This window comes from Ovis aries, chromosome 15, assembly GCF_016772045.2.
Source record: "Ovis aries strain OAR_USU_Benz2616 breed Rambouillet chromosome 15, ARS-UI_Ramb_v3.0, whole genome shotgun sequence".
Lineage (NCBI taxonomy): Eukaryota > Metazoa > Chordata > Mammalia > Artiodactyla > Bovidae > Ovis > Ovis aries.
In genome coordinates, this window is record NC_056068.1 from 82,021,667 (window position 1) to 82,048,046 (window position 26,380).

Here is a 26,380-nt window from a genome sequence, read left to right on the forward strand (position 1 = left end):
GACGGGGTGGGTCTGGCTCCCTGGAAACTGCTGTGCTGGTGCCCCTCTCTGACTTCCCACCTCCAAGCAGGGAGGGGGCAGTGTCTCCTGCTCATCAGCTGCCCAGGCTGTGGGGCTTGCTCCAGGAGGCTGGCAAGCCTGCAGCAGTCGGCAGCGCACCTTCAGTTCCACACAGCCCCCTGTCCTCCCGGCTTCATCGACTCCAGGGACCCAGGCTCTGTCACAACACTGGAGCCCCACGGAGGTCGGACAAACCGCCCACTGTTCTGACAGCTCTCTGACTCCCTCAGCCCTTCACCTGTCCTGCACGGAGCCCTCTGGATCCTCAGTGACGCACTTTTTTCCCAAATCGAGCCATCTCTGCTCTTCTTTCCTCTCTATGTCACCGGCCCGTCACTGCAGTGCCCCTCCAGGCCTGCCTTCCTGCAGAGCTGCAGCATCTGCCCTGCCCCGAGACAGCCGACCTGTTGCCTGGCCATCATCCTGACTGCTGTCTGCAGGGCTCACGTAGTTGGCAGACAGGGTACATCTCATACAAGCTTGTAGCCTCCACACTAGGGGTTTATATTTTAGGACCAATCCAACACGTCATGCAAGGAAACCACAATCTGAAAAGACCCACGCAACCCAGTGTTCACTGTAGTGCTGAGCACAACAGCCAGGACACGGAAGTAGCTTGAACGCCCATCAGCAGAGGAGGAGATAGAGATAATGGGGAACGTATATACTGCGGAGCACTCCTCAGCAGGGAAGGAGGAGATAATGCGCGCGCAGCAACGTGGATGGACCTGGAGATCATCATTCCCAGTGAGGGAGGCCAGACAGAAAGACCAGCATCAGAACACCACTCACAGGCGGAGTCTAAAGAATGGTACATATGAGCTGACTTACAAAAAGAAGAGCCACCGATGGAGAAAACACTCACAGCTGCCAGGGGGAAGGAGGGCAGGAGTACACTGGGGGTATACACAGGGAGCACTGGGGGTATACACGGGGAGCACTGGGGGTATACACGGGGAGCACTGGGGGTATACACGGGGAGCACTGGGGGGACACACGGGAGCACTGGGGGGTATACACGGGGAGTACACTGGGGGTATACACAGGGAGCACTGGGGGTATACACGGGGAGCACTGGGGGTATACACGGGAGCACTGGGGGTATACACAGGGAGCACTGGGGGTATACACGGGGAGCACTGGGGGTATACACGGGGAGCACTGGGGGGTATACACAGGTGCACTGGAGGGTATACACAGGTGCACTGGGGGTATACACAGGGAGCACTGGGGGTATACACAGGGAGCACTGGGGGTATACACAGGAGTACACTGGGGGTATACACAGGGAGCACTGGGGGTATACACAGGAGCACTGGGGGTATACACAGGGAGCACTGGGGGTATACACGGGAGCACTGGGGGTATACACAGGAGCACTGGGGGTATACACAGGGGAGCACTAGGGGGTATACACGGGGAGCACTGGGGGTATACACAGGGGCACAATGGGAGGTATACACGGGGAGCACTGGGGGTATACACAGGGGAGCACTGGGGGTATACACAGGGAGCACTGGGGGGTATACACAGGGAGCACTGGGGGGTATACACGGGGAGCACTGGGGGGTATACACAGGGAGCACTGGGGGTATACACAGGGAGCACTGGGGGTATACACAGGAGTACACTGGGGGTATACACAGGGAGCACTGGGGGGTATACACAGGAGTACACTGGGGGTATACACAGGGAGCACTGGGGGGATACACAGGTGCACTGGGGGTATACACAGGGGAGCACTGGGGGTATACATGGGGAGCACTGGGGGGGATACACAGGAGTACACTGGGGGTATACACAGGGAGCACTGGGGGTATACACAGGGGAGCACTGGGGGGGATACACGGAGCACTGGGGGTATACACAGGGGAGCACTGGGGGGGATACACAGGGGAGCACTGGGGGTATATACAGGGAGCACTGGGGGGTATACACGGGGAGCACTGGGGGGTATACACAGGGAGCACTGGGGGGTATACACAGGAGTACACTGGGGGTATACACGGGGAGCACTGGGGGGTATACACAGGAGTACACTGGGGGGTATACACAGGGAGCACTGGGGGTATACACAGGAGTACACTGGGGGTATACACAGGAGTACACTGGGAGGCTGGGACTGACGCTGGGAAAGACCCTGATGCTGGATCAGGGAATGACTGAAGGTGGGAGGAGAAGCGGACGACAGAGGACGAGATGGCTGGATGGCGTCACCAACTCGATGGCCGTGAGCCTGAGTGAACTCCGGGAGTTGGTGATGGACAGGGAGGCCTGGCGTGCTGCAGTCCATGGGGTCGCAAAGAGTCGGACACGACTGAGCGACTGGACTTAACTGGCATTGCCATATACACACTACTGTGTATAAGATAAGGACCTGCTGCATAGCAGCGGAACACACTTCATCCTCTCCAACGCCCTCTATGGGGAAAGAACCTAAAAAAGAGTGGACACGTGTATGATCCGACTGAGTCACTTTGCTGTACAGCAGAAACACAACATTGTCAACCAACTCTACTCCAATAAAAACTGATTTTAAAAAAAGTCATACAATTTTGCTCATGCTGGAATCGTCAGGAAATCCACCTCGACCAAAAGTAAATTCACAGGGCTCTGCCGCTAGAGTCTCTTGTGAAGATCTGCCCTAGCAGACACACATGGAAAAATCAACATGTATAAGGAAGCAGACAGGCCTGACCTTTGGCCTAAAAATAGATGATCAGGTTGACTTAAATCAGCGTTTCAAAGCTCTTCAAATCACCCTCCACATTCTGCCGTGGTTCAAACCAACTCAGAAGGCAGGGCTAAAGTGGGCAACCCTCAGGCGACGAGGGCACTCGGGGAGACGCCTGCCTGTCCTCTAGCGTCCCTGTGACTTGTGACCTCGTCACTGCGTGCTCCACACAGCTATTGAGGCTGTGACGCATAGGGGAGGGGCCAACGCGCTGAGCTCCTCTCTGCCCCTGGGTCCCCCACAGCACACGGGGCCTGGGGCTGGCCTGGCGGAGAAGCAGAGAGGACACCGTGCAGTGGCCGAACCCCTTCCCCACTTACGCAGAGGGAAAGGAAGCGCGGGCGCCTCAGCCGCCGACTCTGGCTCTGGACATGCTCATCAGCACGCCAGCCTTCTCCCAGCATGTCAGGGAAATGCGCCTCCTTGCAGAGACATACGCAAAGGAGACCAAACAGGAATTCTCCCACGGAGCCCAGAGTGAGCCACTGTCGACAGTGTTCACAGCAAGTAAAGGTGAAGGCGTTAGCCGCTCAGTCCTGTCTGGCTCTTCCCCATGGACTGCAGCCTGCCAGGCTCCTCTGTCCATGGGATCCTCCAGGCAAAAATACTGGAGCGAGCAGCCATTCACTTCTCCAGGGGATCTTCCTGACCCAGGCATCAAACAGGTTCTCCTGAATTTCAGGTTGATACTTCACTGTCTGAGCAACCAGGGAAGCCCATTTAGAACCAGAGGGACCCATTATTACACGCTATTTAGAGTTGATGGATTTGTAAAGACCACTTTCCAACTGTGGGAGCTCCTGCCACGCATTCAACACTCTATTTTCCCACTACAGACCTGCTTTAAACAGCATTATTCGTGAAACACAACTGAGGTTAGCAAATTCTCAGCCCCTTGAAATCTTTAAGAAAATTCCAGAAGGACAGGAGTGAACAGGTGGCAAGGCAACTCTCTTGCCGTCTAATAATCAGGAAATGCCCAACCCACGGAGCCCTATTCACTGTGCACTCCCACCCCGCACTGAGCAGCCCTGCCCTACCTCCCAGAGTGCCTTCCTTAGTGTCTGCACTTCGAGGGAAGTCTGAGGTCCTGCGTCACTGGCCCAGAAGTCGACTGTGCGTCGTGCGGTGGGCACGGCTCCTGCCCCGGCAGCGGGCGTGGCAGGGGCTCGCCCTGCTCTCGGCCTCTGCCTGGGACGGGCAGTGTCGGCAGGCGCGGTCGGCGCTCGGCTTCTCCCGAGCCCCCCTGGGCCGCGGTGCTTTTGTTCTTAAACTTACATGGAAACTAAAGCTTTGTTGTACAGCTCAGTACTTTAAAAGCTGACTGATTATCTGGCAACTGCCAAAACCTCACTAAATCCTACACGACGCAAATCCAAAGCAATTTAAAAGAGAACTTTCCAGAAACTAGGCCAATCACTCAGCTGCCTGGTGTGAGGCAAGAGGCTCACCTGGCGACCTCTGGGTTTGGGTCCACGACTGTGATGATGAAACGGAAGAACAGGCAGCCCTTCCACCTCACAAAGTCCTCCTGCAGAGAGAAGGAGGTCACACACTTATTCCGCTGCTCAGACCCCACACCCCTCCTCCCCACCCCGGCCCCAGGGCCGGCTGGCGGGGCCGCCCTGCCGCACACCTGCAGGAGGCCCGTGAGCAGGAGCAGCGCCTGCTTCCGGACGAATGGGTTCGGGTCCTTCAGACATGTGCAGATGGTAGGGACGTACTTGTCCACCAGGGCCGTGTAGCGGACGCAGAGGTCACACAGGACGATGACGATGTTGTTGAGGACGTTCCCGTCTATGCCCACCTCCAGCTCCCGCACCAGGACAGGGACGCTCTCCTTTGCAAGATCCTCGTGCTGTAAGCACAGCTTTCCTGTCCCCGAGAGAGACAGACCCCCACTGTGCTCTCACTCTGCCTCACAGGCTCTTCAGCTACACCTTGCCAGGGATTTTATTCAGTTACAGTTAAAACATCACATCAACAATCACAAACAAAGAAGCCAAAGGCAGACAGACCTATTCTAAATATTAAGGCGCTCAAAACACATGTACTCCCCACCCCCAGGCTACACGAGACAGACAACGCTGAGAGGCTCCTCTAGGGCAGTACAGATGCCTTCTTCTAAGGTCAACATACAGATTTTGGAGTTTTCGACTTACCTGGAAAATGACCAATAAAATGTAACTGATGATACCTCTTATTTTTGATTATACACATAATCAATATAAGTAAAGAGCTTAGTGATGAACTTGAACCTGAGCTGGGTAGACACAGTCGTGTCCTTCCCTTCGCTTCTCGTTCAGTCAGGAGAAAAGAGGATGTTGCTGAGTTTTGTGTCTGCACCTTTTTTTTTTTGGCCTGGAGAACACTTTGCTCTTCTTTAGTTCTGAGATTTTTGAAAAATCTGATGGACACACTGAGGGTGAAAGCGCCACGGGAGCCCCAGTGCACTGACGGCGAGGGTGCTGCAGGGCCGCAGCCCCAAGAGCAGACCACCGGCTCGCTGGAGACCCGGCGCTGGGTGTGCTCCTCACTCACCCAGGGCGATGACGGCGTGCGCTCTGACCACCGAGGGCATGACAACACCCTGGACCTGGGAGAGGGGCTGCGAGGCCGGGGCCACACTGCTGCCTGGGGGTGCCCGGGGCCCTGCAGGAGAGAGGGGAGGTGGGCTTACTGCACCGCTCAGGGCGAGGCCAGCCCTGGGCAGCGAGCATGGGGCGCGTCAAGGGCCTTACGAGGCTCTCTGCTGGGAGACGCGGCCAGGATAGACAGGATCAGGAGGGTGGTCCTCTGGTCCACTCTGGCTGGACAGAGCTGGGCGACGTCTCCTAAGGTGAAAACATACTTCACCTGCAAAGAGAATTGGTTCTGCAGTAACAGTATGGCAGAGGAAAACAAACTCTAGTGGGATGAAGGCCGTGTCAGCGCAGTTCCTCTTTTTGTCCCGCTAATTAAATGGCTGTCTTTTCCCTCCGAAACAAGACACAGCCATTGGAAAAACTCAGCCACTGCCTAAAGCAGTTGTATCATCTACCTCCAGATACTCCTGCAAGTCAAAGGGGCGCTGGCTAGCAGGTACACTGTGGTAACAGGGGTGACCTCGGTGCTCCCAAGTAAACAGGAACACGGAACAGCCGACTCACAATCCTGCCGCCCACAAGATACCACCCTTGTTTTTCTGGATGACTTTCTTTTCCAAGTATTGTTATGGTCATAGGGCTCCATGCTTGCGTTTCTCCCACACTTACCAATCCCACTGGGTTGAAGGTCGCGACTCTAAATTCCAGCATCAGGCACCCTTTCACGTCAATTAGACAACAAATGCGTCTGACAACTGCACAACAGTGTGCTAAAACCAAGGATGCCGGCAGAGCTTGCCACGTGTCGCCACGCGTCTACGCGACTGAACCCTTTGCTGCCTGCATCGTCTCCGACGCACAGCCCTGCACTCTGGGATGGCGCTCTGCCTCCTCAGAAGGGCCGTGTAGGACGAGGGGGCATAGAGTCTGCTGCTGCTGCTGCTGCTACTGCTAAGTCACTTCAGTCGTGTCCGACTCTGTGCGACCCCACAGACGGCAGCCCACCAGGCTCCCCCGTCCCTGGGATTCTCTAGGCAAGAATACTGGAGTGGGTTGCCATTTCCTTCTCCAATGCATGAAAGTGAAAAGTCAAAGTGAAGTCGCTCAGTCGTGTCCGACTCTGCGACCCCATGGACTGCAGCCCACCAGGGTCCTCTGCCTATGGGATTTTCCAGGCAAGAGTACTGGAGTGGGGTGCCATCACCTTCTCCAATAGAGCCTGCTACACACTTTAAATGCACTTTCAAATTGTCCTCCTGGTTAGCTTACTAGTAAGATTCCTCCCGAAACTCATCAAAACCTCAAGGCACCATTACTGTGTCTTTATTGAGGATGTTCAGCTTAATAGTTAAGCAACAGTATTTTAATTATTCAATCATAAAAATACAAGAGTGATATTAACTAAACAGTAAAATGTTAAGTAAAGACTTTTTAGAGTAAGAAAGCTAATAATGATGTATGTGCTTAGAGAGACCTGAACATACTGTATCTCAGTGAACGGATGGAATATTTGAATAATATTTAAATAAGAGTGAAGTAAACAATATATATACGGGAAACTTCTCCATGTATTTTGACTGAAGGGTAGATTCTGGTGACATATTGAACAGGAAAAAAAGTCTTACTAAGGAAAAGTCCCTGGTCATATTACACCTTTTTCTTAGACTGGGTAGGGAATCCCAGACCCATCAACAGAGAAAGACCCTCCAGAGAAGCCCTGGGTCAAGGCCACTCTACACACTGCGGCCTCTGACCCAAAACACCAGGGTTCCTACTGATTAGGATAATTCTAATTACTGAACTGGGAGCGTATTGATGTCTCAGCACAAAGATTCTTCTCCTCCAAAATATCCAAACAGCCATTGACCCCCAGCTTCAAGTGCGAGGGGTAACTGACCTGAACAGGGGGGAACAGGAATTGAACAAACAAATGGGGAAAATGGCCGGCTTCAGCTAAGTGATAGCCTAGCCTAAAAGGCCCTTCCTGGATGGTGTCAGATGCCAGAATCAGAATCACCAATGTTTTGCTGACAGCCAGCCACTTGGATGAGAAAACAGGCCCCGTGTGCAAAGACTCAAAGGCACCTCTTCAAGACACAGTTTCTAAAGCAGCTGCATGTCACACAACCTCACTGCTCCCGGGGCAGGAATTTCTCCAGCTTTCAAACATCTCTTCTTGTTTCACATGTGACCTGGGAACTGTTCTATAGCCTGATGTTCAAACCACTCAGCAGACACAGCAGACAATTGTACAAAACACCACACTCAATCCCAAAGAAGCAAGAGCACACTCACGTTCCTCTCTTCTCACCTGTCACTTCTGAGCTCACAACACACACTGTGTTCTCCCTATTGGATCAGGAATCTCACAGGACCCAACTGGGAGAAGCATTTGCCATCATTTCCCCCAGGTAGTGAGTGAGAAGAAAATGAATAGGTCAGCAGTAAAAAATTCTAGAAAAGAAGAGTAAGCATCAGGCTAGGAACATCCTTCTCCTGTTCACGGTGTCGGAAACACACACCACAAAGGCATCCCCAGCCCCGCCGGCACGGGACGGGGAGGACGGGGAGACGGCAGCCACTTACCATCAGGTCTTCTCTCATCCGGCCCGGCCCGTCCTCCTTCAGGATGATGTCGGAAAGGTGGCGCACGCAGGTGGCAAGCACGTCCCCTGACGCCTGCACCAGTAACTCCTGCGGCAAGTCAAAGGTCACCTCTGAGGGGCGCCGTGCATCCAGCAGACTGCCCGTGGCATACGACTCGCACAGAAGAAACGCTGTGGCCTCCAAATGCATAAGCTGGAGGCCACGGAAACCCCAGCCACCATGGTTTGCATCCTTGCTCCTCCTTTCAGTGGCCTGGCAATGCAAGCTGGTCAGGTGGGATCCACAAAGAACGCTTCAGGCATGCTCTGTCCAGCACACTCTGCGCACTGCATTTTGTATGCGTATACATATTCTAACCCTGACAGTCCTCGTATATGTTAGGTCTGTCTTTCTACACTGGCTCTGTAAGAGGGACAGACATCTACTCAGGGAGGTCTCGAGGCCCCATTTCTAAGAGATCTGTAACAGCAGTGCTCCTCTAATAACAAGCACATTGCAACTCTTCTGGCGCATGAAGATGGTGAGTTAACTGCTGTACTGAAGAGTGCATTTTAAATAAACAGACTAAAAATAATAGTTGTTACCCTCCTGGAATGTATTCATTAGAGACAAGTTTTCAGAATCTCTTGTTAGTGAAAGTGACTTCCAGGGGTCCCATCTCCAGCCCATGCACCTCACCACACCCAACGGGCTGCAGAGGGTCTCAGCTGCTCCCTATGACCTGGATGCCACTCAACACCCAGGCTGAGCTGAGCGGCTCCACACCGTGACAGGTCGCTACACTGCCAGACAGTCGCTGTCTGCCATATCTTCCATTTACTTTTAATTGGAGGACACTTACTTTACAGCACTTTGATGGTCTGTGCCATGTATCAGCATGAACCGGCCACAGGCGCACGCATGTCCCCTCCCTCTTGGACCTCCCGTGCACCTCCCTTCCCATCCCAGCCCTCTAGGCGCCCCCAAGCACCAGCTTTGGGTTCTCTGCACCACAGAGCAACTCCCCCCAGCTGTCTATTTCACACACGGTAACCTCCACGCTCCAGCGCTGCACTCTCAAGCCCTCCACCCCCTCCCTTTCTCAGTGTCCACACGCCTGCGTCTCCTTTGCCACCCTGTAAATAGGATCATCAGTACCATCTTCCTAGATTTTACTTTCTTCCTCAAGTGCACACAGAACATTCTCCAGGACAGATCACATCCTGGGCCATAAATCAAACATTCGTAAATTTTTAAAAAGTGAAATCATTTCAAGCATGTTTCCTGACAATGCTATGAGATTAGAAATCAATTACAGAGGGAAAAAACTATAAAAAATACAAACACATGGAGGTCAAACAGTATGCTTCTAAATAACCAACAGATCACTAAAATAATAAAAAAGGAAATCAAAATATGCTTAGAAACAAATGACATGAAAACACGATGACTCAAACCTGTGGGAGGCGGCAAAAGCACGGGTGGGAAGGCAGTTTATAGCTGCACAAGCCCACCCCGGGAAACAAGAGAGAAATCAAACAAGTAACCTAACCTTACACCTACAGCAACTAGAAAGAGAACCAAAAACCCCCCAAAGTTAGTAGAAGAAAGACATCACAAAGATCAGAGCAGAAAGAAATGAAAAAGACATGAAGGAGACTATGGCAAAGATCAATAAAACGAAAAGCTGGTGCTTTGAGAAGATAAACAACACTGACAAACAGCAAGGCTCATCAAGAAAAAAAGGGAGAAGACGCAAATGAATAAAATTAGGGATGAAAATTTACAACAGACGACAGAGAAATACAAAAGGTCGTGAGAGACTCCCATGAGCAGCTACATGCCAATCAAACAGAGAATCTGAAAGAAGCGGACAGACTCTCAGAAAGTCTTCCAAAATGGAAGCAGGAAGAAACAGAAAATATGAACAGACCAATCACAAACATGGAAATCAAAACTGTGATAGAAAATATTCCAATAAATAGAAGAACAGGACCAGACGGCGTCACAGGCGAACTCTACCAAAAGTTTAGAGGCGAGCCAGCACCTATCCTGCTCAAACTCTTCCAGAAAATTGCAGAGGACGGAAAACTCCCAAGCTCACTCTATGATATCAAAACCAGACAAAGATACCACAAAACACAAAGTTACAGGCCAGTATCACTAATGAACATAGATGCAAAAATCCTCAACAAAATTCTAGCTAACAGAATCCAACAAAACATTAAAAGGGTCATATATCATGATCAAGTGGACTTTATCCCAGGGACGCAGGGGTTCTTCAATACATGCAAACAATCAATGTGATGCATGATATTAACAGATTTAAATATAAAAACCAAATGATCATCTCAACGGATTGGGAGAAAGCTACTGACAAAACTCACCACCCATTTATGATAAAAAACTCTCCAGAAAGCAGGCATGGCGGTGGTGGCTCAGTTGTGTCTGACTCTTGAGATCCCATGGACTGTAGCCCACCAGGCTACTCTGTCCATGGGGTTCTCCCGGCCAGAATACTGGAATGGGTTGCCGTTTCCTTCTCCAGGGGATCTTCCCAACTCAGGAATCAAACCCGGGTCTCCTGCATTTGCAGGCAGATTCTTTACCAACTGAGCTACAAGGGAAGCTCAAAAGTAAGCACAGATGGAACATTTATCAATATAATAAAGGCCAGATATGATAAACCCACAGAAAATACTATTCTCGATGCAGGAAAAAAAAGCATTTCATCCAGAATCAGGAACAAGACAAGGGTGCCCACTCTGCCACTATTAGTCAACATACTTTTGGAAGTCCCAGCCATAGCAGTCAGAGAAAAAATAAATAAATAGAAGGAATTCAGATTGGAAAAGTAAAAACTTTACAGATGACATGATTCTTTATGTAAAAAACCCTAAAGATACCACCACAAAATTACTAGCGCTCATCAATGAACACAGTAAAGTCACAGAATACAAAATTAATATGCAAATCCCTTGCACTCCTATACACTAACAATAAAAAATCAGAAGGACATTCACTTGTTTCAGGACTTACTCTACCACAGAATTACCTGCTACCTGTGGGTCTCCCCCACTGCGTGGCAGGGGCCTTAGGAATGGGCAGTCTGACCATCACCCCAGGTAGCGCCCTGCAGCTCAACCACAAGGCGGTACTCAAAGTTTGCCAAACTGCTGGCAAACCACCAACCATCACAACCCAGACTTCTGCGGCTGACCTGGCCTAAAATGTGTGCACACCCCTGCTGAGCTTTACACATCAACAGCACAACCTGGACCTTCTGGAACGAACATGCTGTGTCCCAGTCGTCTGGGTCCCCAGGCCCCCGGCTGCTAGTGAGAGGAAGACTTCAGAGGCTGGGTGAGCTGCGGGTCAGCCTGCCTGCCTGCCCACCTTGGGCCCTGTCCCCACAGGCGCTCCCGCCCTGCCTCCAGCTCTGCCCTGAGCATCCCCGCTGACCAGAGCCGTGTCCAGAGGTGAGTCTGTCTGGTCTAGGCAGACCTCAGAACGCTTTTTCTTCAGTTGCCCAAGATCTGTCTCCTTGCAATTCCCACCTACTGGTCCAAACCAGTCCTAAGTGACCCTGAGTCACTCTGATTGTCTTAGTCTCTAGGCCGACTTGCTGCCCCACGCTTCTTCCTCTCACGCACTTCCTCCTCCAGCTGCTCACGCCAGGCCCCTCAGCCACCCTGGCTAGCCTGCTCTGACCCCTCGCTGCCGCTCACCCGGTCTCACCCACCCTGCTCTGAAGGCTGTCCTGAGACAGAGGACGGGGCACTGGTCTCGGACCCAACTGGTGCAGACAGCAAGACCGCGCCTCTGCTGCAGACCCCGGTGCCACTCACAGCGCCCACTGCGGACCGCGGCTCCACAGCGGCGCAGCTCAGGGCCACTGGCAGAGCAGCCACGCCCACGTCCCAGCCTGTGGCTCGGCGGTCGTGTCTTTGGCACCTGTTTTTCTCCGTAAAACACAGGATGTTCATTTATAGAAAAAGGAGAGACAGAGGTATGTCTCTGGTCGCCTGGATGGAGATCACCCCCAGCTTCCGGGACACATCGGGCCTCAGTCCCCTGTCCACCACGCTGTGGGGGCAGAGCCAAAACCCTGCCTTCTCCTGACACAGCAGTGAGCTCCACACTCTTCCAGTCTCGTTTGTACATGAGAAGAGAACTCAGCCTTCCCCACAGACGAACAAGGACCCAGCTTACTGTTCTGAGCACCGGGGCCCGTGGCGGGCAGACAGTGCGTCCTCTCGGCCCGGCTCCCCCCAGCGCAGACCCTCCTCCAGCCAGGGCTGGGGACCTGGGGTCCGAGCCACAGGCCTGGCTCCGCACCAACAAGCAACGCACCTCAGACACCAGCAGGATGGCTCCCTCGGCACAGGCCACAAACCCCCACCTTCCCCCTGGCACTCTTCCTCATCATCAGCTTCTCGTTTGGTCCCTACCTGTTTTCTGCTATTCACGCGTGCTCCTTACTGAGGGAATGTCCCTTACTTAACAGGTTTTCACACACTTTCTTGGATCAGAGATAAATGGTTAGAAAATCAAATAAAATAAGTATCCCTTCCACCAAGAAGTGTCAAAAAGTTTAGTAAGGAAAATCCCAGACACAGAAAGAGCTGGGTATTTTTTAAATTAAGTAAATTTCAACCTGTTCATACCCTAAGCAAAAAAGTTACACTATGCTGTCTTACTATACCTGTTAACTTATGAGGGAAGGACATTTTAAAAGGAACTTATACAAGAAAAGGAAGCCTAGGAAGGTGGCAGGTGGCTCAGATGAAGCAATAATGTTTTTATTCTAGGAAATGTAAATATATTGGTTGGCCATAAAGTTCGTTTGGGTTTTCCCATAAGATGTTCCATAAAAACAAGAGGAAACTTTCTAGCCAACTCAGTATTTCGGCAATCATCTAATTTTTGGCTTCTAAAATCATGATTAATAGTCCCCAGTCCTACACTGCTTCATCATGATTAGCACTGTCTGGAAGTGCAATCCAGGCATACCTGGTGGCTCAGACAGTAGAGAATCTACCTAAAAAGTGGGAGACCCGGGTACGATCCCTGTGTTAGGAAGATCCCCTGGAGAGGGAATGGCTGCCCACTCCAGTATTCTTCCCCAGAGACTTCCATGGACAAAGGAGCCTGGCAGGCTACAGTCCACGGGATTGCGAGTGTCGGACGTGACTGAGCGACGAACACTTTCACTTTCTTCACTTTCAGAAGTATATTTCATGACAAAAACTGAATACATGGTAATAAGACGACCCATCATTAGAGATACTGAAATGGAGAGCACTCAGAAGTTAAACTAATCCCCCGTCTCCCACAGAACGCTGGTCTGTGAGGGAGCTTCCCGAGGGTGTGTCAGCAGGAGGCGCTGGTACCAGAGACATTAGGGGGAAATAGCACAAAGATCTACCAAAACCTTCTGGCCTGGGGGGAGGCCCGGCCAGGAGGAGAGCGCTTACACACCCTGGGAGGGAGGGAGGAACTGAGGCAGGAGGGGCCCCCAGGCTACTGTGAGCACCCAGCCTAAGAGGATGAGAAGACAACCTTGCAGATTCCATCTTGGGACCAAGGGCCCAGCAGGCGTACTTCCTAGAAGAACACACAGAAGAACTGTACAAAAAAGATCTTAATGACTGAGATGACAGTGATGGTATCATCACTCACCCAGAGTCAGACATCCTGGAATGCAAAGTCAAGTGGGCCTGAGGAAGCATCACTACAAACAAAGCTGGTGGAGATGATGGAATTCGGGCTGAGCTATTCAAATCCTAAAAGATGATGCTGTGAAAGTGCTGCACTCAATATGCCAGCAAATTTGGAAAACAGCAGTGGCCACAGAATTGGAAAAGGTCAACTTTCATTCCAATCCCAAAGAAAGGCAAGGCTAAATAATGTTCCAACTATTGCACAATTGCACTCATCACACACGCTGGCAAAGTAATGCTCAAAATTCTCCAAGCTAGGCTTCAACAGTATGTGAACCAAGAACTTCCAGATGTTCAAGCTGGAGATCAAATTGTCAACATCTCTTGAATCATAGAAAAAGCAAGAGAACTCCAGGAAAACACCTACTTATGCTTACTGGAGAAGACAATGGCAGCCCACTCCAGTGCTCTTGCCTGGAGAATCCCATGGACAGAGGAGCCTGGTGGGCTACAGTCCACGGGGTTGCAGAGAGCCAGGCACGGCTGAGCAACTCCACTCTCATGCTTTATTGATTACGCTAAAGCCTTTCCCTGTGTGGATCACAACAAACTGCAGAAAACTCTTAAAGAGATGGGGCTACCAGACTACCTAACCTGTCTCCTGAGAAACCTGTATACAGGTCAAGAGGCAACAGTTAGAACCGGACATGGAACCACAGAGTGGTTCCAAATTGGTAAAGGAGTATATCGCCAAGGCTGTATATTGCCACCCAGCTTATTTAATTTATATGCAGAGACATCATGCGAAATGCTGGGCTGGATGAAGCACAAGCTGGAATCAAGATTGCCAGGAGAAATATCAGCAACCTCAGACATGCAGATGACACCGCCCTTATGGCAGAAGGTGATGAAGGTGAAAGAAAAGAGAGAAAACAGAGATCATGGCATCTGGTCCCATCACTTCATGGCAGACAGACAGGGAAACAAGCAACAGTAACTGACTTTATTTTCTTGAACTCCAAAATCACTGCGAATGGTGACTGCAGTGATGAAATTAAAAGACGCTTGCTCCTTGGAAGAAAAGCTATGACAAACCTAGACAGCATACTAAAGAGCAGACATTACTTTGCCCACAACGGTCCACCTAGTCAAAGCGATGGTTTTTCCAGTGGTCATGAAGGGATGTGAGAGTTGGACCATAAAGAAAGCTGAGAGCCAAAGGATTGATGCTTTTGAACTGTGGTGTTGGAGAAGACTCCTGAGAGTCCCTTGGACAGCAAGGAGATCAAACCAGTCTCTCCTAAAGGAAATTAACCCTGAATATTCATTGGAAGGACTGATGCTGAAGTTGAAACTCCAATATTTTGGCCACCTGATGTGAAGAGCTGACTCATTTGAAAAGACCCTGATGCTGGGAAAGATTGAAGGTGGGAGGAGAAGGGGACGACAGAGGATCAATGGTTGGATGCCATCATCGACTCAATGGACATGAGTTCGAGCAAGCTCCAGGAGCTGGTGAAGGACAGGGAGGCCCGGAAAGAGTCAGACATGACCGAGTGACTTAAGTGCCCAGGATGCACTTTCTAGAAGACAGTGGCGCCCAGAACCAAGGAGGTGACCTTCTAAAGGTGCTGTCTTTAGCAGCCAAGGTCTTCTTGGGGAATGTCAACTGCTGGTCAGATGGGCGCTTCCTTGAAGACCTAACTGCCCTTCCAGGCTGGCCGAGGAGCAACCCCCAGCCTCAGGGCAGAGCCCTCTGTCTCCGCATGGACGAGTGACAGCCGCGCACGAGTCTGTGGTGTACCTGTTCCTCCGCTGGTGTCCCTGCAGTTGCCCGGCACAGGCTTTGTAAAGTGTCCACAGCTGGGGTGATCAACAGTGTCGACCAGCAGAATCCACTCAGCTTTTTCTTGAGAACAGCTAAAAAGAGCCAATTCCCTCCAGGTTTTTAACTCTCAAAACAAAGTGAGAGGCAAGCCTTTCCACGGAGCTCCGGCAGACACTCACCTGCCACCATGTCCCGGGTGCTCTGAGGAAGGTGCTTGGCGATATGCCGGATGACACACAGGATGTGCCCCAAGGTGTCCTCACTGGGGTTCTGCTGGCTGGGGAGAGGGCAGAGGAAGAGTGAGTGCAGAAGCCGGGACGCACTGCTGCCGGCGCAGCGCTCTCCTCCCGGATTATAGCACTGGAGGGAGGAGGGAGCCTGGCCCACAAGCCAAGCTGGGGAACGCGACGGCACTTCCTGTACTTGGACAATCAAAGCTTAACAGTGATTCCATTTTCCCTCTTGGTTTTTACACCAGAATTTAAAGAAAAGACCCATGTACACAAACAGCTAAGAGAGGGCCCACTTCCTCAAGACACAAGCCCTGTGTCCAGGACTCCCTCGGGTCCAGTGGCAGCCCCGTGACAAGAGTGCGAACCTGCTCATCCTCTCCCAGGCCTCGATGACAGTGGAGTGGTCCAGCACGGGCGACGCGCCAGCCACCTTGGCAAGCAGCATCCAGGCAGGCGCAGAGTGCTCCTTTTCCGTGTGGGAGAGCACATTGTTTACAAAAGTGGGGGAGAATCTATCTTTCCGGGACCAGATATGAAAAGCCTTGTTTAAATAGCAGCTGGAAAAGAGACGGAAAGCAGGACTGTCACTGAGTGCACAAGCCTCGACCACCCCTCAGTCCAGGCTGCGGGCTTCTGCGGCAGCCTCGCCTCCAGTACAGCAGCCACAAAGGAGTTCCCACCAGGCGGCACGTCTGATACCAACCGAGGTGTCCTTCCAAATGCTACGACACCAAATACGGTATGTTAACCCACCTCCTCCCCAAAGTTTCTACTTTTAAAGGGAAGAATAAAGTTTCAGAATACACAGAAAAGTGGAAGTGAAGTCGCTCAGTCGTGTCCGACTCTGAGACCCCATGGACTGCAGCCCACCCGGCTCCTCCCTCCATGGGATTCTCCAGGCAGGAGTACTGGAGTCGGGTGCCATTCCCTTCTCCAGGGGATCTTCCAGACCCAGGGATTGAACCTGGGTCTTCTGCATTCCAGGCAGACGCTGTAACCTCTGAGCCACCAGGGAAGAATACACGTGAGACCCTCTAAAACTTGTATGTACCCATATGTGGTAGGATGCCAACAGCACACACATGCAGAGCTTATGAGGTTTTAGTCACAGAGCATGTAGACAATGTCCTTTTTCAGTGGAAGGGCTGGGGAGAAAGAACATCCCAGAGGTGAAATACAGTGGTGTTAAAGGAGCTCAACTTAGCTATGACCTGTCAAAACCACTCAGAACTACATATTTCAAACTTTTCTAAAAGAAAACAAAAATTCTTCTGATGTATTAAAGTGTCTGTGTGATGTCACTGCTACTCTTAGACCATTTCTTATTTTATTTTTTCCCACAGCAGTGAATGACATACGACTCACAAGACAAATGTGACATTTTATATTTAAGTGGAAAAACAAATACATTCCTTCTCCAAGTAATTTCTTCTTCTGCTAGGAACACACACACATATTCAGGTTAGCAAAACCTTTTCATTAAATGAAAAAAACAATTCTCAAAGCATGCAGAAGATGCCTACAAGAAAATAAACACACCCATACACAGTAAGCATACGCATATAAATGAATGGTCTGCATTAACAAATTAGCTTTTATCTAAAAAATCTATCTAGACTTTTACTGCAAACGACTAACATGATTCAAACCTGACTGCTGTCCAAAACCAAGATACAGTGAATTGACAAATATTTTAAAATTTATCTACAAGAATCACACAGAGTATTAAATGACATTTACTACAGGAAGCCAACAGAATGAGAAATGTCCTCTGAACTTAACAGTTTCAAGAGCTCAAATCCAGTTCCCCTGGAGGGTGGTCACACACACCCTCCACCAGCGATGAGCCGTCTCCAAAGGCCCCCTGACTGGACCCAGCCAGTATCAACCCACTGCAGTCACAAGAATGCAGCTCAGCAAACATCACCTGGGCTTCCTGAAAAGCACGGCTGGCCGCCAGCCTGAGAGCCACCCGACGCGCCCTCGGGGCCTGCCCCAGCGACCCCTGTGGAGGAGCACTGGCCCTTCTCCCTGACACCACAGCCCACCGCCTGACCGGTGCGCCGACTCCCGTGCTCCTCATCGCACCAGATGCAGACTCCGAGAAGGCCTGCTCCACGTTCCCTGCTCCAAGCTACAGCCTAGCCTGGCGACTCCCTCCACCGCGAGAAGAGCCAAAAGCAGGCATTTAAAGCAGGGCTCCACGCACAGCACTCCCCTGCCCTGGCTGGCCCCAGCTCTGCTTCTTGGCCCAGAAATCCCCTAGCAGCCCTGTCATTTAGGATCCGAGAGGGTCAGGCCTCTCGGTCTCTGCGCTGCCATTTCCTGCCTGGAGACCCTCACCATCAGGCTGGTCTAGCTCATCTCAACTCTTTCCACCTCCAGAGATGACTGCAGTCACACCACCATCGACGGAAGCCACTCTAAGCCAGAGAAAGAAAAGGAGATAAAAACCATGCAGGGGAAAGAAAAAAATGAAACTTCTAAGAAATTACCCAGGAAGACATCTACATAGCCTACAAGACATCTATAGGAAAAGAGTTCTTAAAAAATCCATTAACCATAAAGAAAACCACTAACAAACTGAACTCGTCAAAAGGCACCATTAAGAGGCTGAAGAGGCAAGCACTGGGCCGGGGAGGAATCTGTGATGCGTGCAGCAGTGTTTCTACACGTTGAGCGCTTTTGGGTGAACAAGCAAAAGAGCGACAGACAGCCTGATTAAAAACCGGCGCGCTATCTGGGCAGGCAATGCACAGCGTGAGTATCCAGACGCTAATCCCCCTGTGAGAGGGGCTCACTGCATCACTCACCATGGCAGTGCAAATTGAGACCCCCAAGACCCCAAACACCGGCCACCAAAACGACCAGAAAGACAGACCGAGGGCACGAAGACAGGCAGCAGCTGCAGCTCCCAGAAGCGCTTCCGCCCGGCACCGCCGCTCCGGAGCGCCGCCTGCAGCGGCTCCAGGGAGGATAAGAGCACGCCCAGCAGCACCGCTCCCGGGGACACTCGCAGCAGAGATGTGCACCAAAGACACGCCCAGAAATAGTCACAGCATTCTCCCCCACAATAAAAAACTGGAAACGATCCATCGTCAGCCGACAGCCGACAGGACACATGAACTGTGGCTCCTTCGTGACTGCGACACACACACCCAACAATGACGGTGAACGCGCTACAGCTGCACACGGGCCCCGAGTGGGCCCGGCACTTCTGTGAGCGGAAGCAGCCAGACCCACAAAGCGCAGAGACCACGGAATCCCCTTCAGGGGAACAGGCGGCGCAGAGAAGCCACACCCGAGCCCGCGCCAGCGGCCCGCCTCTGAGGTGAGGAGCGCCCCTGGAAGGGAGGGGGTGCTCCCCGGCCGAGCACGGCTCCGCTCCTGGACCCAGGGACCACACCCGCTCGGGCTGCGTCCTCTGTGCTGCAGGGCTCCCTCACCCACTGAGCCGAGAACAGAAGTGGACGGCGAGGAGTGGAAGGCTGTGGCTGAGCCGCGCCACACGCCGGGACTCCCGGCTTCCGGCCAGGGTCAAGGTTTCAGCGCTCAGAGCTTTCGTGTAATAAAGTTTTATTAAAGTATAAAGGAGACAGAGAAAGCTTCTGACATAGACATCAGAAGGGGGCAGAAAGAGCACCCCCCCACTAAGTCAGACATGACTGAGTGACTGAACTAACTGAACTGAACTGCTGCTGCTGCTGCTGCTGCTAAGTCACTTCAGTCGTGTCCAACTCCGTGCAACCCCATAAACGGCAGCCCACCAGGCTCCCCCGTCCCTGGGATTCTCCAGGCAAGAACACTGGAGTGGGTCGCCATTTCCTTCTCCAGTGCATGAAAGTGAAAAGTCAAAGTGAAGTCGCTCAGTCATGTCCAACTCTTTGCGACCCCATGGACTGCAGCCCACCAGGCTCCTCTGTCCATGGGGTTTTCCAGGCAAGAGTACTGCAGTGGGGTGCCATTGCCTTCTCCGGAACTGAACTGAGCAGTCTGTTAATGAAAGAAAGGAATGTCTTAAAACTCAGAGAATGGCACCAGGCCCCTCATCCATAAAATGTATTTTGGGATAATCTCAGCACCAGAGGATTCATCCCAGGCCATAAAACGATTGACTTGAATCTTGTAGAAGAGCAGATTACCATACAAACAGTTTCGTTTACATAGATTAGGGGAACAATGTCTGAGTATAACATACTGCTTTGTCAAGCGGGTTCTGAGCCATTAGGTGGAACCAACTTGAAGACAGAGTTTGGGGTAAATGCATAGGATATTAACATAGCTTAAGACAAACATTTCCGTAATAAAAATGCATTGGTTAACTCAAGGTTTGAGAAAAGGTAAGTTCAGGGGGAACCAGGTGTCATTATGGCAACACAGTACTTTTAAGAGAAGCCTCTTTTTATCTGCACAAAGGGGGGGATATATATATATATATATATATCCCTGGCTTGTTCCCTCCTGCCGCTTGAGAGAGAGATAAGCAGCGTCTGACACCTGCAGCCTATCTCCCCCATCTGGAGGCCCCTGGCCTTCCCGCCTGTCACCCTCGCAGAAGAAAGGGGAGATATGCCCAACTGAATCCAGAGTTCTAGAGAATATCCAGGAGAAATAAGGAAGTCTTCTTAACTGAACAATGCCAAGAAAGAGGGGAGAAAACAGAACGGGAGAGACCAGCGATCTCTTCAAAAAACTGGAGATACGAAGGAACTATTTCATGCAGATGGGCACAATGAAGGGCAGAAATAATCAGGACCTAATGGAAGCAGAACAGATTAAGAAAAGGTGACAAGAATACACAGAACTACACAAAAAAGGTCTTAATGATCCGGATAACCACGAAGGTGTGGTCACTCGCCTAGAGCCAGACATCCTGGAGTACAAAGTCAACCGGGCCTTAGAAGCATCACTATGCAGAAACCTGGTGAACGCGAGGAAACGCCAGCTGAGTGTTTCAGATCCTGAAAGATGATGCTCTGAAAGTGCCGCACTCTACGCCAGCCGGCTGGGAGAACTCAGCAGTCGCCACAGGACTGGAAAAGGTCAGTGTTCATTCCAATCCCAGAGAAGGGCGACACCAAAGAATGTTCAAACTACTGTACAACTGTGCTCACTTCACATGCTAGCAAGGCAACGCTCAAAATGCTTCAAGCCAGGCTTCAGCAGTACGTGAACCAAGAACTTACAGATGTATAAGTTGGGTTTAGGCAGAGGAACCAGAGATCAAACTGTCAGCATTTGTTGGATCATAGAGAAAAAAGTTAGGAATTTCAAAAAAACATCTACTCCTGCTTCACTGACACTGCAAAAGCCTTTGACTGCGTGGATCACAACAAACTGTGGAAAATTCCTAAAGCGATGGGAACGCCAGACCACCTTGCCTGTCTTCGTAAGAAACGTGTATACAAGTCAAAAAGCAACACTTAAGAATCTTTCATGGAAAAAAATGAATGGTTCAAAACTGGGAAAAAGAGTATGACAAGGCTGTGTACTGTCACCCTGCTTATTTAACTGCTATGCAGAGCACATCATGCGAAATACTGGGAAATGAATCCCAAGCAGGAATCAAGATTGCCGGGAGAAATATCAACAACCTCAGATATGCTGATGGTAACACTCTAAGAGCAGAAGATGAAGAGGAGCTAAAGAAGGGTCTCTTGATGAAGGTAAAGGAGGATAGTGAAAAAGCTGGCTTGAAATTTAACATTCAAAAAACTAAGATCATGGCAACTGGTCCCATCACTTCATGGTAAACAGAAGGGGGAGAAGAGGCAGCAGTGGCAGACTTTATTTTCTTGGCTCCAAAATCACCGCAGGTGGTGACTTTAGCCACGAGACTAAAAGGCCCTTGCTCCTTGGAAGGAGAGCTATGATAAAGCTAGACAGTGTGTTAAAGACCAAAGAAATCACTTTGCTGACAAAGGTCCATATAGTCGAAGCAATGGTTTCTCCACAGTCATGTATGATCGTGAGAGTTGGGCCATAAAGAAGGCTGAGCACCAAAGAATTGATGCTTCTGAACTGTGCTGCTGGAGAAGACTCTTGAGAGGCCCTTGGACTGCAAGGAGATCCAACCAGTCCATCCTAAAGGGGATCAACCCTGAATATTCACTGGATGGGACTGATGCTAAAGCTGAAGCTCCAGTACTTTGGCCACCTGATGCGAAGAGCAGTCTCATTAGAAAAGACCCTGATGCTAGGACAGGCTGAAGGCAGAAGGGGACGACAGAAGACGAGATGGTTGGATGGCATCACAACTGGATGGACATGAGTTTGAGTGAGCTCCGGGAGAGGGTGAAGGACGGGGAAGCCTCGTGCACTGCCATCCATGTGTTTGCTGAGAGTCAGACATGACTTAGTGACTGAACACCAACACTACACTAACCCTGTTGCTCTTCCCACTGGATGCTGATTCCTCCACACGCACACACACAGGGAGGGCGGTGCCTCTTGCACAGTAAAGAAAACAAGGCAAGGAGAGCGCAGTCAAAGGAGCCCGAGCGAAGGCCAGCCGCAGCTCCCTGCCGCAGAGGCCAGCACTGACCAGCGCCAGCGCCAGCTCGCCACTGCACTGCCCCTGCACAGCGAGCACCAGGGAGCACCACGCGGGAAGGGCACGGCGGCGCGGTTAGGTCACCAGTCCAGCAGAGCGTCAGAAAGCCTAACGCGTCCTCATCAGGGAGCCATCTGTCGCAGCCAGAACTGTGGAAAGTGAACGGCAATGTAGCAGACCCACTAATGCCTTCTACTGCACGCTAAGACAGCAGCTCGAAGCTGGGGGCCCTCAGAAAGGCGAAGGAAGGCTGCACAGAGACTGTCACCACAAACGCTGAGAGACTTGAGCTAGGTCAAGAGAAAGAGACCAGGACTGAGTCTTTGTATATCAAGCAATTTGGAGAGCTGATTTTCCAGTATCAACCCGGGAACTGATAACCAAGGCCCGTCACGCAGCCGCCCAGGACAAGCATACCCCAGCTTCCGGCTGTCCGTGTCCAGCAGCGACAGAAGCGCCCAGGCGAGCGCCTGGCCGTCGTCCGCAGCGCAGCCCTCGCGGTGGTGCTGGACGCTCTGCAGCAGGAGCCGGTCCAGGCACTCCAGGGCCTTGTCCTGCACGCTGCTCTCATCGTCCGTCACGGCCGGGACCACGCCCCCCAGCCAGGCCTTCTGTATCTGCACACACTGCGGCTGGGCCTGAGAAGTCCAAGTCAGGAAGTCATAAAGGGGCGAGCACAGATCACACAAAGGTGTGAGCCATGTTTTAGGATGTGTTATTAGGTGGTTCCAACACAATTACAGACAAAACCTAACAGCGGGAAAATGTCATGCTCCAAATATAAGTGGAAACAAAGTTCAAGTTCCAGTTACTATAAAGCAGAGCATATTGAAATTTTAGACTTAAAGTGATTATCACTGGTAAAAAAGCAGCACTTTTTTGGAATAACTCAAGATTGAGAGAAGAAGTATCTATCTCAAGGAGGAATCGGAAAAGATGCTAATGAAGAAGGTCAAACCAGGCATTGTTTAAAGTCTTCTGCTGTGAGAAAAAAAAAAAAAACCACTTTAAAAATTCTTCAAAAGCTGGCTAGCTAGCAGAAGTGAACTATATACAGTATACAGACAGTGTCAGTGGATCTGCTCCTTCGGCAATGTCACCTACACAGGTTTCAATGGACAAAAAATAATGTAGGCCCCTGGCCTAACCAAACTGGTTTTAAACTTCACATTTCTGTGTGAGATGTATGCTGACTACTAGCGTTTTCCAGCACTAGTCCACATGGTACATGCATATTTAATAAGAAATGCAATCCAGCACAAGTGGTGGAGAGGTTCCTCTCTGTACACTGCTGGTCCCATGGTGGCTCAGGAGGGTTGCTAACGGGCGCACCATCATCATTAGGCTGGGTTATCCTGATGGAGAAGGGCACCTCAGACACACCGCGGCCAGCCTCACCAGGAGCAGCTCGGTGAGAGACTGCAGGGCCTGCTTGCGGACAGACACTGCGACGTCCCGGCAGCGGTCCTGCAGGATGATGAGCTCGTCCTGCAGACTCGAGATGTCACAGTGCTTCAGGAGGTTCACCAGGACCTAGAAGGTACGCAGGTCACACCGGCGGCGACACAGGCACCAGTCAGCACAGACTGCACACAGAACAATCCTTCAAGTTCCTGACTCTCTGTTTTGAGATCACAGATCCGTCCCTCCTCCCAGTAACATCCCACCCCTTAGAATGTGAGGAAATTTAAGACCTCTCTGGAGAAAATCTGACATATATTTTACATCAACATGTACTCAGAAACCATTTCAAGGGTTTTATGAACCCTATCAAAATCCATCTGTGGACGCCAGGTTAAGAATCCCTACTCTAAAAAACAAATTAAGGATCTAAAATTGTGGTTCCTAGGAAGCCAGCAATCCAGCAGGCCACTTAAGAACAGAGGGTCCTTCAGTTCATCTGTGTAATTTACATTTAACAGGGACAAGGTGAACTGACATCAAGTGGAACATGAGTACTGAATATGACAGAACAGGTTTTAAGACAGTCTCTTGCACCTTCAAGCTGTCAATGCTTAAAAAGAGGGCAGGGAAAGAATGTCCAGAGAAACACACCTGGACCGCAGACTTCCTGACACTGGTCTTCTCGTCGCCGACCCTATTCCTCAGTGACACCAGGAAACCCATTTCTGCTGAGGAAACACCAAGAAGTCATTACAGGCTGAGGACACGAGAGCCCCAGCCTCTCAGCGCACGCTCCTGAGAGCACGCGCCAACCCAAAACTGGCCAGTCAGCTGGTTTTAAATCATAAGAAACCACAGCAGGAAATCATGTAGAAACAGAAGAAAATTCAAATAATTACTTATTCACAATCATGCAGAAGCAGTAGTAGGCAGAGTAGCAACATTTCAAAAGGGCATAAGTTCTGGAAAATTAAGCTTTAAACTGGGCTCCTAAGACTAAGATTCTGACTTTATCTAGATTCTTCATTCTGTTTACTACAAACGGGAAGATGTAAACCACTGGGTGTTTTAAAGGCTAAGTAAGACAAGACAAAACAGGAATTTTAAAACCCTCCCGTCAAGAGTCCCCTTTACATTATTAGATATTACTGAAGACTCATAAGAGGTTTCTTTTTTTTTCAAATAAATGTGGATTGTAGCTTCTAACATGAATTAGAAACTTAAAATGAGAATTATAGAAAGATTTAATAACTCATCTTAAGATACCAAATAAGCGGCATATACTTTATAACTGAAAAATAAAAAGGCAGTGAAGAGCATGGCACTGATTCACATTCTGCAAACTCTTCACTGTCAGACCGAAAAGACAGCTGGGCTGTCATCTCTGCTCCTACCTGCTTCTGCCTGTCTGGGACCTCTGCTGCAAACTCCAAACTACACTTTCGTGCAGTTGTACAAACTACAAACTCCAAAGTACACTTTTGAGAAAACCAGAGAGTAGAAGGTAACTGAGGTCTTAATATTACTATGAAAACTACTAACTTCAAGGGCCCACTGAAGGAGGCTGAGGGACCCCAAACCACACTTGAGAAATGCTGATGCACAAGAAAGAACAGTAGAAAATGAAACAACAATTAAATCAGATTAAATCAATTAAAATCAAATAAAATTAATTAAATCAAAGTAGGTTATTTAAGATCAACAAAACTAACATTTTCCTAAATGGAAAATAACAGATGAGTCTAATTGCTAAAATCAGGAATGAAGGAGGGACAAGGTTATGAACACTAGGAACAGTTTTATGCTAACACATTTAAGTAACCTGGATTAAATATCTAAATATTATTAAAGATATACATTAGGCAAACTAACTCAAGAAGAAGTAAAGACTGAATACACCGTAACAAGTCAAGGGATTGAACTAGTAAGCAAAACACTTCCCACACAGCCACAAAGGGTCAGGACCAGATGGCTCTACTGGAGTCGGTCAACTGTTAACAAAAACACCAATTAACAGAAATTAATAACAACGCTTCCTAAACTCTTTCAAAAAACAGAATCCCTGTATCACTTTCCACCTCATTCTATGAAGCCAGTATTATCCTGAGAGCAAAACAAGACAAAATAGCTCAAGAAAACAGACCAAAATCTCTTGTGAATACAGACATAAAATCCTCAGCAAGGGCCTTCCCTTGGGTCCAGTGGTGCAGACTCCAATCTTCTGAGGCAGGGGACACAGGTTTGTTCCCTGGTCAAGGAGCCATATGCCCCGGGGTGTGGCCAAAGCATAAAAAAATTAAAAAAAAAAAATCCTCAGCAAAATATTAGCAAATTAACCCAGCAAGATACAAAAGGGATTATACTCCATGCTTGGGATTTATCCGAGGACATGGGAAAATCATTCACTGTGATACCCCATCACAGAACAGAGGACCAAGGCCACGTGATCATCTCCATAGATGCAGAAGTGCTGTGTGCAAAATCCTAACCTGTTCACGATAAAACCAGTCACCCGAACCAGAAAACAGGAGACTTCCTCACATGATAAAGGTCACCCTGAAGCAACGCAGAGCTAACACCACGCTCAACGGGAAGGACAGACAGAAGACAGGGATGTCTACGTCCCCCACTTCAACTCCACTAGAGGTCCCAGCCGGGGAAAATAGGCAAGAAAAAGAAACAAAGGCATTCAGATTAGAAAAAGGAAGTGACTATTCTCACAGATGGCATGATC

The 26,380-nt window shown here is 50.1% G+C and overlaps 1 protein-coding gene and 1 non-coding gene across 8 annotated transcripts in view; both read right to left on the minus strand.

Moving 5' to 3' along the window:
• NCAPD3 (non-SMC condensin II complex subunit D3) overlaps nt 1-26,380 on the minus strand; it is a 62,519-nt gene that overhangs the window by 10,839 nt on the left and 25,300 nt on the right. For 4 of the 7 annotated variants that reach the window (XM_042233610.1, XM_042233607.1, XM_042233605.1 and 1 more), the window contains 11 exons: nt 24,298-24,374; nt 23,641-23,775; nt 22,660-22,880; nt 16,055-16,246; nt 15,636-15,733; nt 15,433-15,548; nt 7,966-8,073; nt 5,536-5,650; nt 5,336-5,446; nt 4,431-4,669; nt 4,246-4,325 (listed from right to left, as the gene is read on the minus strand). In XM_042233610.1, the coding sequence (XP_042089544.1) occupies nt 4,246-4,325; nt 4,431-4,669; nt 5,336-5,446; nt 5,536-5,650; nt 7,966-8,073; nt 15,433-15,548; nt 15,636-15,733; nt 16,055-16,246; nt 22,660-22,880; nt 23,641-23,775; nt 24,298-24,374 (1,492 nt within the window). The remainder of the gene's footprint in view (nt 1-4,245; nt 4,326-4,430; nt 4,670-5,335; nt 5,447-5,535; nt 5,651-7,965; nt 8,074-15,432; nt 15,549-15,635; nt 15,734-16,054; nt 16,247-22,659; nt 22,881-23,640; nt 23,776-24,297; nt 24,375-26,380) is intronic. The other 3 variants (XM_042233608.1, XM_042233606.1, XM_060399601.1) reach the window with 2 other exon arrangements.
• Nucleotides 16,632-16,704, minus strand: TRNAS-GGA (transfer RNA serine (anticodon GGA)). The gene has a single exon. It is a non-coding gene; the product is annotated as a tRNA-Ser (tRNA).